General features: G+C 38.7%; 1 protein-coding gene across 9 annotated transcripts in view; it reads left to right on the top strand.

The window, feature by feature from the left end:
• PRELID2 (PRELI domain containing 2) overlaps positions 1-14,125 on the top strand; it is a 186,781-nt gene that overhangs the window by 20,615 nt on the left and 152,041 nt on the right. For all 9 annotated transcript variants that reach the window (XR_003415018.2, XM_053222580.1, XM_027042455.2 and 6 more), the window contains one exon: positions 13,447-13,552. Coding sequence is in view for 8 of the 9 variants with exons in the window: in XM_053222580.1 (XP_053078555.1) it covers positions 13,447-13,552 (106 nt within the window). In the remaining variant the exon portion in view is untranslated. The remainder of the gene's footprint in view (positions 1-13,446; positions 13,553-14,125) is intronic.

Below are 14,125 nucleotides of genomic sequence, written 5' to 3'. Positions count from 1 at the left end.
GTCTCACAAAAAATACAAAGTTAATTCAAAATGGATCAAAGACCTAAATGAGAGTTAAGACTATAAAACTTTTAGGAGAAAACATAGGCAAAAATGTTTATGATCTTGGATTAGGTAGTGATTTCTTATTTTTTTTTTTAATTTTTTTTTTAACTTTTATTTATTTTTGAGACAGAGAGAGAGACAGAGCATGAATGGGGGAGGGTCAGAGAGAGAGGAAGACACAGAATCTGAAATAGGCTCCAGGCTCTGAGCAGTCAGCACAGAGCCCGACGCGGGGCTCGAACTCACATACCGCGAGATCGTGACCTGAGCCGAAGTCGGACGCTTAACTGACTGAGCCACCCAGGTGCCCCGGTAGTGATTTCTTAGATGTGACCCCACAGTCCAAGCAACAAAAGCAAAATAGGTGAAATTGACATCAAAATTAAAAACTTTTGTGCTTCAAAGGACTGTCAAGAAGGTCAAAAGACACTCCAGAGAATGGGAGAAGATACCTGTAAACCATATATCCGATAATATATATATCCATAATACATGAGAGTGTATACTTATTGTGATGAGCACTGAGTAACATATAGAATTGTTGAATCATATTGTACACCTGAAACTAATCTAGCACTGTATGTTAATTATACTTGAATCTTAAACAAGTCTAACTAAAACATGGGCAAAAAGTTTGAGTAGATACTCCTCCAGAAACGTAGGTTGATGATCAACAGGTGCATCAAAAGATGCTCAACATCGTTATTCATCCAGAAGTGCAAATCACAATCACAATGAGATACCACTTCAAGTGTGGCTTGATGGCTAGGATGGCTATAATAAAGAAGACACATGGTAACAAGTGTTGGAAAGGGTGGGGAGAAAGCGGAACCCTACACAGCACTGATAGGGATGTGAGTGGTACAGCTGTTATGGAAACCAGTTTTTCAGTGCCTCAGAAAAGAAACAGAGTTACCACTTGACCCAGCAATTCTGTACAATATTGAAAACATACATGTTTTGTGAAAACACAAAAACTTATACAGGAGTGTTTATAGCACCATTATTCATAATAGGCAGAATGTGGAAACCAAATGTCTATCACTTGATGAATATATAACCAATTGTGGTATACTTATACATGGAATATTATTCAGCCATAAAAATGAAAGAAATTCTGACCCATGCTATAACTTGGGTGAAGCTTGAAAACATTATGCTAAGTGGAAGAAGCCAGTTACAAAAGGCTACATATTGTAGGAGTCATTTTATTTGAAATTTGCAGAATTGGTAAATCCACAGGATGGAAAATAGATTAATGGTTGCCATGGGCAAGGAGGAAAAGAGTGGGCAGTGACTGCTAATGGGTATGGAGTTTCTTTTTGGGGTGATGAGAATATTCCAGAACTAGTGTTGATGGTTGATGGGTTGCATGACTTTGAATAAACCAAAGACAATGAGTTATATACTTTAAAAGGGTGAAGTTTATGGTGAGAGGTCATTTCCCTATAGCCAAAAGTTAACGTACCTTTAAAATTTTTTTGTCAATATAATGGGTGAGAAATAATTTCTTTGAGATAGGTTTAAAAACAAAAGCAAAATATAACATGCACCAGGTGTTAATAGTGATTATTGCTGTGAGCTCTGATTTCAGAGGATAATTTACTGTTTTTTGTTATTCTGTATGATTTGAAGTTTTTGTTCACTTGTCATTTTAATGGAAATAGTAAGACTCTCAAGTTCAAATAACTAGAACTCCCAAATCTCAAATCCGTTCCGCAGCCCCATCACTTGTGCAAATCATTACTGTTCCTCATAATTTTGGTCCTTGAGTGATAATTCTAAAATCCTCCAGCCCCACACTGAATGAGTGTGAATGCCACATCTTATTAGCATCTGGGGTGGGTTTGCCTGGAACTACCCCGTAGTTTGTTTTCCTCAGCCTTCCCCAAGGCAAGAGCTTCACATAAACATAGATGTTTGGGATTAAGTATAAAAGCTGTGGCCAGAGAATAGAGGAGTTTTTTTTGTTTTTTGTTTTTTTGTTCATGAGAGTAGTAAAAGGACAGAATTGTCTGATTTTATGTAGAAAACAAAAGTCTTTCATCCGTCTCGTTTTAGCCTCTATTTTCTCAAATATCCAGACTATTGGCTACTCTGATCTGAACCTTTATCAATGATCCATAAACTGATAATTGGCTCCGAGAATCCAAGGAAAACATTCTTCAGGACTTCTTTCCTTTGTGTCTTTTTTAAAAATTATTTTTAAATGCTCTGATCCTAGAAAATGGGATACATACATCTTGTTAAAAATACTAAACAGTTTTGGGGAAAAAAGTTTTCAATACCTAACAATAGTGTCTGTTTACATAATTTTTTTGGTTCATTCCTAATTGGCATTTTATTTATTTATTTATTTATTTATTTATTTATTATTTATTTATTTTTAAGTTATTTATTTTGAAAGAGACGGAGAGAGAGAGAATCTCAAGCAGTCTCTGTGCTTTTGGTGCAGAGCCTGCTGTGGGGCTTGATCCCACAAACCATGAGATCATGACCTGAGCTGAAATCAAGAGTCTGATGCTTAACTGACTCAGCCACCTAGCCAGCCCCCTCATTGGCATTTAGATTGTTTCTCAATATTTTTGTTGTTACAAATAATGCTGTGATGAAGTCCCTATAATTACCTATTTCTGTACTTACTCAATAACCTTTTAAGGTAGATAGAGCAAAATTGGATTTCTGGGCCAAATGTTATATTTTGATACATATTATCAGATTGCTACATAAAAAAGCTTGACCAATTATACTTTTTTCTTCTTTCTTTGCTTTGTTATGTTCTTGTCCTGTCCCAAACACTCTCTTTTACATTTTTGAGACACTAGGCCAATATTTATTGATACCTACTGTGTCAAGGTCAAAGCTAGATCCTTCCCCTGCAGTGTTTTAAAGCTCAGGTTAAAGAACTTACCCACGATGAAAGTAAGTTGCCACCAAGGTGTGAGTCCAGGAATCATGGATCCCACCTCAAGCAAAGTGGGGAGGTAGGAATATGGATGTTTATAAAGGATTGATTTACATCAAACTTTAGAGTGCTTTGGATCCCAGGTTATGCAGGAGGGATCTTGTCCATTCAGTAACCAGCAGCCACATGAAGGTTTCTGAGCAGGAGATGATGTGATGATAGTTGTGATCTAGACTCTAGGATACTTGTTTTCTTAGCTCTTGACATGGATTTAAGCAAGACATTTTAGGCAGACATTCTAAATGAGTGGGTAGTCTTGGGGGGGGGACATCAAAGAAAGAAGGACACATTATTACATTCTTTCCCATTCTTTGCCACGGAATGAGAGAACAATGGCTAGCCACTGTACCCAGAAAATGAAATATGGGCAGTTTTTTTTTTAAGATCAAGAAGCCTTGATCAATGTTTCCTCAGATAGATCCAGGTTTGGCTTCCCGCTGATGTCTCTGCAGTTTGTGGCACCTTCTTGGGCAAGAGCTACATTGTGATTTCACATTTCTTCAAGCACACCAGCTCTGGGGCTGTGAGCTCCTCACTGGGAGAGGCATGCTTTCCTCTTGTGTAAACCTTACATTTGAAGATAAACATTAATTTCTTACTATTTTGTGTTTGGTCCTATTTTCAAAAACATATCTATTCAGTAGTTTCTGATTCTTTACCTTCTAATTGATTTTTACAGTACTATGTGGGAATGTAATGGATGCACATTTGATTTGGCTTTAATGATTGACATTTACTTTATCCAAGCAATTCTAAAAAGACAGTTACCTTGTAAAAGTATTTTCTTGGGCTTTGCTCTTTCACCATAACTGTATGAGTTCAGGGGTAAGTCATAACTTTTCTGTTATCTTGAAATAAGGTGTTAGTTCTTATCATCAGTGGAGACTCACTGTTGATGATGTTGCCAAGCTGGGTTTGTTTTTGCTTTAGATGAACCAGACCATTCTCTCATGCTCAGCGTTGAGTATGTTAGTGGCCCGTATCTTTACCCATCTAGCTTTTGCTTATTCACTGATGCTTATAAACCTTACTTCTGAGATTTAAAATGGGCAGTCTAGGAGAGCGTGGGCTAATAACATTGGATATATCCGACAAACATTTATGAAATATCAAAGAAGTTCTTCCTGGAATGTAGTAAAAGGAACAAAAATGCCCAAATCAGACTTTACACCCAGATTAAATTAATGGGATGAGCAGCTGTTTTTAGTTCATAAAATTTTCATTATAATTGAAGTTACACACATGAATATTCTTCATTCTAATAGGATGTAAAATATTTTGTACTTTTTATTTTCAATTTCTGCGTTAGAACATCTGAAGTCTTGAGTGTTCATCTGGTGAATCACAAATAGTGTAAGTTGCATGTTTTGAGGGGCTGATTGTTGGGCATTTTGTGTGTGTGTGTGTGTGTGTGTGTGTGTGTGTATCCATTTTTTCCTTGCTTTTTTTTTCCTAGTAGCAGATTTGACAGTTTGGTGATTTCTGTGTGTTGGGCACCAGCCTTTTTGGTTGGCCTTCAAACTTGCTTTCACTGAAGTATTAAAATATTCTGGCTTTGTTAACTTTACTTAGGAATTATTTCTAAGCTCCATTCCTAACAGTAAAGGGCTTGAGGGTATAGTTATCAAATAGCCTGGATAAATACCACCGTATTCATCCCAAAACATGACTCCCTATGCTCATATTGGCCTTAATTTCCAGGGCACCAGTGGGTGATCGGACAATTACCAGAATGCACTGCCAGTTACAGAAACTGAGCAACAGGGCCTTTTCTATGTAAATATGACATCTGGGCAGGAATCTGATTTTTGGCTCAGTTACACTGCCCTGGAAAAGGTACTCTTGTGCTTTTTATATTTGTGTTTACATAGTTGGAGTCTTCTCTGCCTCCCTATCCTGGTGTATATTGAGGATACCCTCCCCATCCTGTGTATACTAGGATCCTGAGGACACTGTAGGTCAGTGTTCAGCTGCTTGCAGACAGTGCTCTGTGTTATTTGTTCACTGAATGGCAGGTCTTGCTTCTTATGGGCTGAAATGGGGATGACGGAAGTGAAAAGGGATGGAATTGTCAGGAGGGGCAAGTGCAAAGTGGGAACGTCCAATATGATTTGGTAGGGATTCAACGTAGAGGAAATCTTGAACTGTTAATAGGAGACCTTGCTTCTGATTTTTGCTGCTTGATCACTTATATATACAGTTTGACTCTGGGAAAAGGGACAAAGCTGGCCTGAACTCCCTCATAATGTGAAGATTTAATAAGACAGGGGAATGCTCTATACTTGGAGGGTATAAGGCAGTAGACAATGAAAGTTGTTGGAACTAGTGGTGAGTAAATGCTGTTTTCAAAGGGAGGGGGCCCCTTAAAGGTACTAACTTTGAAAAGCAGAATAAGCTGTTTTATTGAAATAGAGATGGTGATTGAATCGGAAACAAGGATGTTGGGCTAGGGGAGCATCCGATGCCATTTATGAGTAAGAACTTTTGAAATACCTTAGTCGGTGCCTTTTGACTTTTTATTCTCATCCTCCTTGCCCTTTGGTTTGGGCTGTGTATCGGCGCAGGATTCAGGGGGAAGGTTAAACATGTAGATTCATTGTGTTGGCTCTAGTTGTGTAGGCCTGGGGCTGTCTCTTGGAAATCAGTGGTTCTTAAGTTCTTCAGGTGAATCTGTCGTGCACTTAGATTTGGGAGCCCCTGGTAACTAGTCAGTATCCTGCAAACATACTGCTGAAACCTGTCAGTGTTGTATAGCATGACCAGTTGATAATCTGGCCCTTCAGCAAACAGGTAAACACTTTTTACCAGAAACACCCTCTTGGAAAGTTCAACAAAATTCACTTGAGGGCCTTCTTGAATTTATGCAAGGAAGGTGTTGTTAGTGGAAGGAAGGGAGGAAGAAGGGAGACTTCAGTGACTCTGTTTAGTGTCAAAATTGTGTTGCATTGTTTCCTGTTTTGGATTAGAGGTGCTGATTAGATTTTCTTTCTTGCAGCACTTACACCTGTAGTAAATAAATAGGTTGAGTATTAAAAATGACAGTATTTTATCACATGCATGGATATCCCGCAGAACAACCTAAAGGTCTTAAGACAGCACACCAGGAATCTGATGCCCATCTGCCTGGTCTCAGGGTGTGCCTCCTACATGGGGTTGAGAACTGACACCTGGGAGCTTGGTTGTTGTCTTTCCAATCAAGGATAATAGTGGTAGCTAGGCAAGGAGATAGAGAATAAAAAAGCCAGGTTGAGTTCAGTTTTCTGGTCTGCATTTAAGCAGCTACATTTTGAGACCTTTTCTGTGCAGGAGGTCGAGGCAGCTCCATTCTATGTGCCTGACCTCAAGAGGGTTGGAGAATTGGGAGGAATTTAGTGGGTAATTTATGGGGTAATATTCCTCTGCTCTAAGATGACTCAACAGACTCTTGTCTGAAGGTAGGAGAACCTGGCCCCTCATATAGGTCTAGTTTGGGTGAGTCTTTCTCCAGGTGTCCTTTATTATCATACGTTAAAATAATCTTTCCTGTTTGTTTTCTACACGTATTTCCTGCTCATTGTAGGGCAGTTGCAAAATACATGTAAGAAAAAACAGATTATGTTCATGCCCTCTTCAGGTGTGTGCTTTCTAGTAGTTGGCGGCTTCAAAGGGAGCCAGTATTCTGACCTCCATCCTTATAGCTTAATGCTGCCTGTTGTTGGTCTTCATGTGGAATGGACTCCGTACTCTGTTGTATCAGTTTTCTTTTGCTAAATCTTGTGTCTGGGAGCCTCATCCGGGTGTATCAGTACTTGTTTTCCCAGTGTTGGGTAGCATACTGTAGTTGCTACAGTTTATTTACTCATTCTGCAGAAAAATCACTTTTGCAAACATGGAATCCTATTGTACATAGTATTCTGACTTTTACATTAATTTAACATTACATTTGGGACTGTCTTTCCTTATTAAATGTGTCATTTTAAAATGACTTTCTATGGTTGTTTAGATGTATTCGTTGGATAAAATTATTCTAGTGTGTTTCATTAAATGTCTGTGTTGGGCATTTGCATTATTTCTCGTTATTTGCTCTTATAAATAATGATGTGAGGAATATCTTTATAGGCTGCTCTAAGCCCTCAACTAAGATTATTTGCTTAGGACATACTTTTAGAAGTAGATATATGAGCCTAAGTGTTTGTATGTGTTTGAGGCATTTATTAGGTTAGGTATTGCTAAGCTGAAGCGTGCATTTCTAAGCATCTCAGAAAACTCCCCAAGGGCATGGCAGTTGGCAGTGTTGTATAGACCTACTTTGGAATTGGGATCAGGAATGGCTACGTAATTTGCAGGACCCAGTGCAAAACGAAAATTCAGGGTTCCTTGCTTTAAATGTTTGAGAACTTCAAAACCAGTGACGTCAGATCATTTAACTAAGTGGGGAGCCCTTCTGAGAGGTGAGCATTGTGTGACTGATGTGTCCTTGAAGTCAGCACCAAATGGGATGCACTGGGAGGCCTGATATCCCAAGATAAGACTCTGATTGGACAGGTTCACAAACTGTTACAGATTTTGAAACTTTGCCCACCACTCAGGATGCCAGTAAGGTTGCACTGAATAGACATTTTTCTAGGTAGTAGGATTGTGGGGATATGGGATCTGAGGTTAACCGTGTGGATTTAAATATTGGTTCTGTCACTTATTTTTATGAGACTTTACAATTTTGCATCTTTGGACCTCAGTTTTTTTTTATCTGTAATATGGGGTTGTATTACCTCATAAGATTGTTGTGAGAATTAACTGAAATGTGTGTATATAAAGGACTTAATACAGTGCTTTACCACAGTAGGCTATTAACAAGTGTTACCTATTATAATTGGTTATCAATTCTTAAACACTGTGCTTTAAGAGAGTGAGCCTCCCTGACCTAAAATATGTACCTCCACTAGGCTATCGGGCTCCTGAGATTCCACCGTTTGATTATTCCTTAGCATTATAGTATTCCCTGCTTCAGCTCACTGTTAATAATGAGGGCTATTACTAATAACCCATTCCCAGGAGGCGTTAGAGGAGCTCGGGGGGGTGGGGGGCTCTAGGAATGGGGGTTAGAGAGGCTAGTGGGGTGTTTGGTTTCACATGGCTGGTGTGCAGAGTGTATGTGTGATGTGTGATAGCAGGGTGGGGAGGAGGTTGGTGAGAAGAGAGGGCTCTGGAGCCTGAAGGGCTTTGGATGCCAGAATGGGGAGGGAGAGATTCATTTCCAAGTGGTTTAGGGTGATTGAGTGTCACCTAGAAGTTAGTGAGGTACGAAGGTTTGGGGATTGACCATACCTGGAATTTGTGCTGTGAGCATTTAACTTCTCAGACACTGTTTTTGTCTTTGTGTAAATGGTAATAATAATGATGGTAGTATTAAATGGCATTAGTAGTAGTAGGAGTAGTCATAGTAGTGGGGTTAGTATTATTAACTAACATTTATTGAATGGTTACCCATATCACCTCGAGTGCTTGACACATAAGACCTTATTCACCTTTGGAACAACCTGTGTCATAGGTGTCATTAATCCCATTTCACTGAGGAGACTGCACATCACAGAGCATCAGGGACTTGCCTATTAGGCAGGTTAGAGATGAGATGTGAATCCAGGTAATCTGACTCCAGGAGCTCCACCCTTAATCTCTGTTGTCTTTTTCTGTGTGTGTGTGTGTGTGTGTGTGTGTGTGTGTGTGTGTATGTGAAGGCTGACAACTGCTTAGCACTTGAGATCTCTGTAAATTGAATGGGTTCTCTGCAGAAGCATTATGGCATAAATGGGCTTGGTCAGATGGGGTGGGACAGACTACGTGTTCTGGCTTGGTGGATTTCATGTATTCTCTGTGTGACTGCTAGACCCAGGGGCTTAGCAGGGGCAAGAGCAGGCAACCTGACCTGCACACCCTGCCTTTCTTTTGGGCTACCCCTCTGTGGTTACAGGAGAATGCCAAAATCACCATGATTAGAACTGAGATGTCATCACAACAGGAATATCTTTGGGAACTTTTTTTCCCCCTCCAAGACACTTTAATTAAATTCCCATCATGAAAACAATTAGGCAAGATTTGCCATACCTAACCGGTCAATAACTGAAGGATAGGATCTCATTAAGAGCTTTCGCTCTCCTGGAAACTGCCATTTTGAGGATTCAGAGCTGGTGGCTGCGTGCTCTGGGAATTAATTTATCCATATTTCCTCTGAGCTTTTTTTTTTTTTTTTAATTTTCCCAAATCCAGAAGGAAACACATTTTTAAATGACCTAAAAGTAGGAGACGGATTGTACACACCGCCATTCACTTTCACAAAGGTGTTCCTAAGTTTGAGGTGTTCTTTCCCTGTCATGATTCCATTGTCTTCTGTGTTGACTTACGCCTGCCTATGGACAAAGCAATAGATGTGGCCTGGATACAGGCACAGCGTGAGTGAGTGAGCCTCCTCTTTTAACATAATTTTCTAGATACTGTGGTGTCTTATCTCTTAGCCAGGTGAAGGCTGCCCCTTACTGATGTCAGCAGGTAGAAATCTTGAGATACTTGATTCAATTTCCCTGACAAAAGTATTGAGATGAACTATAAATTGGCCCATTTTTTTTGCTTCCTTCTCTTGTGCACCCACTTTCCTTCTGTCCGTGCTTTTGTTCCTAATGCGCTATTGATCTTCCACCAGGGGCTAGCCATTGAAGTTGCCATTGAGGCAATAAAAAATGTACAAATAGAACTATCTAGAAAAACCATTGACATCATCTAGTAAAGACAGACCCAGAAATTCAGCTGTTTAGGTAGTCTAGAGGCACTTGTGTACATATGTACCTGGATGCATTATAAAATGTTCATCTTCAGTAGAAAGGACAAATAATTGCGAGTATTTTCAAACAGCGGAACACTATGCAGCCATGAAAATGAACAAACGACAGCTACATGCAATAATATGGATGAATCTCAACTGAGCATGCAGGGTTTATTGTCTGTGACTTAGTGAACAGCCAGCGACTAGATCAGCATGTGTTTAGGAAACTGGCTTTGGGCAGTGTGGATTATAGAGAGTCCACGCTGGAGACAGAGATCCCCCTGAGAGGCAGTTGTGGTCCTGGAAAGAGAAAATTGCTATGCTAACCCCTGGCATTCCCAGTAGCAGGGGAGAGAATGACACGGACTGTTGAGAGACGTTAGAAGAAAAATAAGTACAGTCTGGTGACTGATTAAATGCTTGGGTTGATTAGAAAGGGAGTTTACTTCCATGTCGCTGAGGCCTCTAATATCATAGACTAGGAGGATGATGGTGTCTTTAACGGATGTAGGAGCAGGCCTGGGGTTTTGAAGCAATGGATACTGAATCTACATGCAACCAAGCTACATGATCTTGAACAAGTTATTTTTCTTCTCTTTACACAATTTCCTCACATATAAAAGAGATAAAATGTTTTAAGAGTAACAACCTCAGGGACGCCTGGGTGGCTTAGTCGGTTAAGCATCCAACTTGGGCTCAGGTCTTGATCTCATGGTTTGTGGGTTTGAGCCCCGTGTTGGGCTCTGTGATGACAGCTCAAAGCCTGGAACCTGCTTCGGATTCTGTGTCTCTCTCATTCTCTGCCCCTCCCCTGCTCACACTCTGTCTCTCAAAAAATAAAATAAACATTAAAAAATTTAAAAAAAGTAACAACCTCAGAAGATAATACAGTGTCTGATACATAATACACTCTATTATATGGTTTTTGAAGAGTAAAAGTGACCCTGGATATATAACATCATGTGATTCAATCCTTTCTTTAGACCTAACAGAGATAAAAGATAGATGTAGGAAAACTTGAATCATCTTTATGTCTCTTGAGTGAAACAAACACTACAAGTTTGGGGGCAGTAGAAAATCTTAGAACAAAAGGCACAAAAACCAGAGGTTATATAGTGTTGGAAAGGGAAAGCCAAGGAGGTGACTTAATGAGATTTTAAGTGAATGGTAAGTCAGAAGTTAGCATGTACTTTTGCTGAGAATGGTTCTTGGGAGCACAGAGCCTTTAAAAGAATAACTTTTTGTTTATATATAAATGATTTTCAAGTCCTTACTATTTGGGTGATTGCCAAGTAATATATATTATAGAAAATTAGTAAAAAGAACATAAGGAGATAACACCCATGATTCTAATGTCCAGAGATTCTTTTCATATTTCAGCTCTGTCCATTCATCTTTCTATTCGTCCATCTTTTTTTCTTTCTCCTTCTCCTTCTCCTTCTTCTTTTTAAAGAGCTGAAATTAATCTGTATATTGTTGTATAACCTGCTGTGTTTTGCACAGGAGCTTTAAAGAAGGCTTATCTAGCATGAGGGATTTAGGTTAGCTATGTGTAGTAGGAAGAAAATGTCTGATGTGCTTTGTCAATGAATTATTGAGGGAAAGTGCAACATTTCCTTCTCTGGCAGTCTTAAAATATACTAGGATAAACTCTCATTTCAGTGATGGTAGGGCATGACCCTGCTTTACTGCCCTGTTATTCTTTGATATGTGGGCAAACCATGAGAGTGCTTTTCTGCACACTTCCATCTCCCAAAAGTAGCAGAAAGAAATACTGGTTAGAATATGATGTAAGAGAGACTTTTATTAATCCCTCACCTACACTTGCCTTGAGGACTGAAGAGTTTATCTCTCCCAAGAGTGTAAGACTGCTCAACTTTTCATTTTTAAATATTAAAATCACTGTAAAATTCTACTCTGACTAATCTAGAATAAAGACAGGAAAGATTAGTGTCACTAGGATGTAGTTTTACATGAACAAATCATTTTAAATAGGCTTAAATCTAAGAGGTGGAGGCTGCTTTGCCTAGACAGACTATTTGCCTAGACTGTTTATGTCACATTGGCTAGGATAGCTCTGTGTGTGTGTGTGTGTGTGTGTGTGTGTGTGTGTGTGTGTGTGTGTGAGGGAGGGAGGGAGGGAGGGGGGAGAGGGAGGGAGAGAGAGAAAGAGGAATCTGAAGGCTTCTTTTTACTGATTGCACGATTTGCATGTAGAGGCTACCGCTACTAGAGAATTAGACAGCAGGTCTAATAAGAGTTATGATAACTTTGATGTGGCTCTTCTTGACTTTGTACTCACCTGCAAACTCTTAACTAGTTCTAGTGTTCTCCCAAAGGCAAGTTGGTCCATAGATTGGTAAGGTAGAACATCCTTGGGGGAGTGAGGGCCTGGGGGTAATTCTGCCATCTTTCTGATGTCACTCTCAAGTGTTCTCTGTTTTATGAAATAGAGATAATTTAATATTGGTAGAACTCTAAATAGCAGAGTGGCACACCTTATCTCAGCCCCCCTCCCCTCCAATCAAGGCTTAAAGAAGTCATCTCAGGCTTCTGACTTTCTAGTCTCTGTCTCTACTGTCTGTCTCGCTCCCTCTGTAGTAATAGTGGCTAACATTTAATGAAGGCTTGTTGTGTCTGAGGAACAGTTCATATTTACTTCTCAAGATAGTTGTGAATGAAAGATACTATGAATATTCCCATTTTTACATATGAGGAACTGAGTTAAGAGAGTCTTAGTAATCTAACCAAAGTCCTACATCTGATAATTATCTCAGACTCAATTTTAAAAGGCCATTTTGCAGCATGAAATGAATATATATATATTCATAATAATATATACATATATTTTAATTGGAATTAGTTAAGTTTATTGTGAGTCAAGAACAACATTTTATTTATGTATTAAAAATATTTTTTTTAAATGTGTATTTATTTCTGAGAGAGAGGGAGAGACAGAGCATGAACAGGGGAGGAGCAGAGAGATAGGGAGACAGAGTCAAAAGCAGGCTCCAGGCTCTGAGCCATCAGCACAGAGCCCAACGCGGGGCTTGAACTCACAAGTCGTGAGATCATGACCAGAACTGAAGGCGGATACTTAACCGACTGAGCCACCCAGGCTCCCCAAGAAGAACAACATTTTAAAGATAGAGTACAGATCTCCTGACTATCACAATTTTATCATGGGATTATGTAGTCTTAGCTATGACTAGACATCCTATATTCTGCAGTAGTTACACTTAGAATAATGAAGCTATATGTATTTTCTTTTTTCTCTTGGCTTAATTGGCATATAACATAGTGTAAGGTGTACAACATAATTTTATATATGTATGTATTGCAAAATGATTACCATAATACGCACCCATCACCTCTCACACAATTATTTTTGTGTGTGATGAGAAAATTAAAATTTACTCTTTTAGCAACATGAAATATTCTTAACTTGAATAAAACAATTGCTTATATAAACTGTAAATCTCTTTTTAACAAAACTTTTGTTGTAACAGGCAGTTATTGAATTATTATGGATATTGTTTTGTGTTGACTTTAAATGGTAATGCTTTGGGAAATCTCTGTAGTTTAAATATCCAAATGTAGAATGACATCAATGATTTTTTTTTTTTTTTTTTTTTTTTTACAGGACAGAGTTCATTCAGAGAGGCAGAATTTCAATTACAGGGGCTGGCTTTCTCAACTGCATTTTGGAGACTTTTGCCAGCACATTCTTAAGACAGGGAGCCCAGAGGGTAAGCTTGTTTTTACTTTGAACCAATATTTACTTTAAGAAATCATGAAGATTCCCGTTGGGTTATTGAATAAGGCTCCTGAGCAGACACGATGAGAAAAAAATACAGTTTATAAACAAACAAATAAAAAATAAACAAATAGATGCAAAAATAAGTATCTTTGCTAATTATTGCATACATCCAAATCAAAGTAAAACTTAAATGCCATTTGTGACCCATTAAATTAAAACTATGCCAGTAAAGAATATGTAATAATATGGAGAACTAAGAGATATAATCAGAATGAGTAATTACATTTTCAGTATATTCAGTATGATGACACCCATTTAGTGAAAAAGATAATAGCTAGTATTTATTGAGCGCTTATGAACTACTCACTGTAAAAAGAATTTTTATTTATTATTTAATACAAACCTTTGAAGTAGCTATTTTTGTTGTTCTGTTATTATGGATGAAGAAGATACAGAGACCTTGATTTCCTGGTTGTCACTTCTTGTGTTTTTCAAATTCTGTGGGAGTTTAGGGTTCCATGAAGGTGATTTAGAGACCACCTTAGAGTCTAAGGTTGGTACC

Source organism: Acinonyx jubatus, chromosome A1 (assembly GCF_027475565.1).
Source record: "Acinonyx jubatus isolate Ajub_Pintada_27869175 chromosome A1, VMU_Ajub_asm_v1.0, whole genome shotgun sequence".
NCBI classification, from domain to species: Eukaryota; Metazoa; Chordata; class Mammalia; order Carnivora; family Felidae; genus Acinonyx; species Acinonyx jubatus.
The sequence above is the reverse complement of the archived record's forward strand: the minus strand, read 5'-3'. Positions and strand labels throughout refer to the sequence as shown.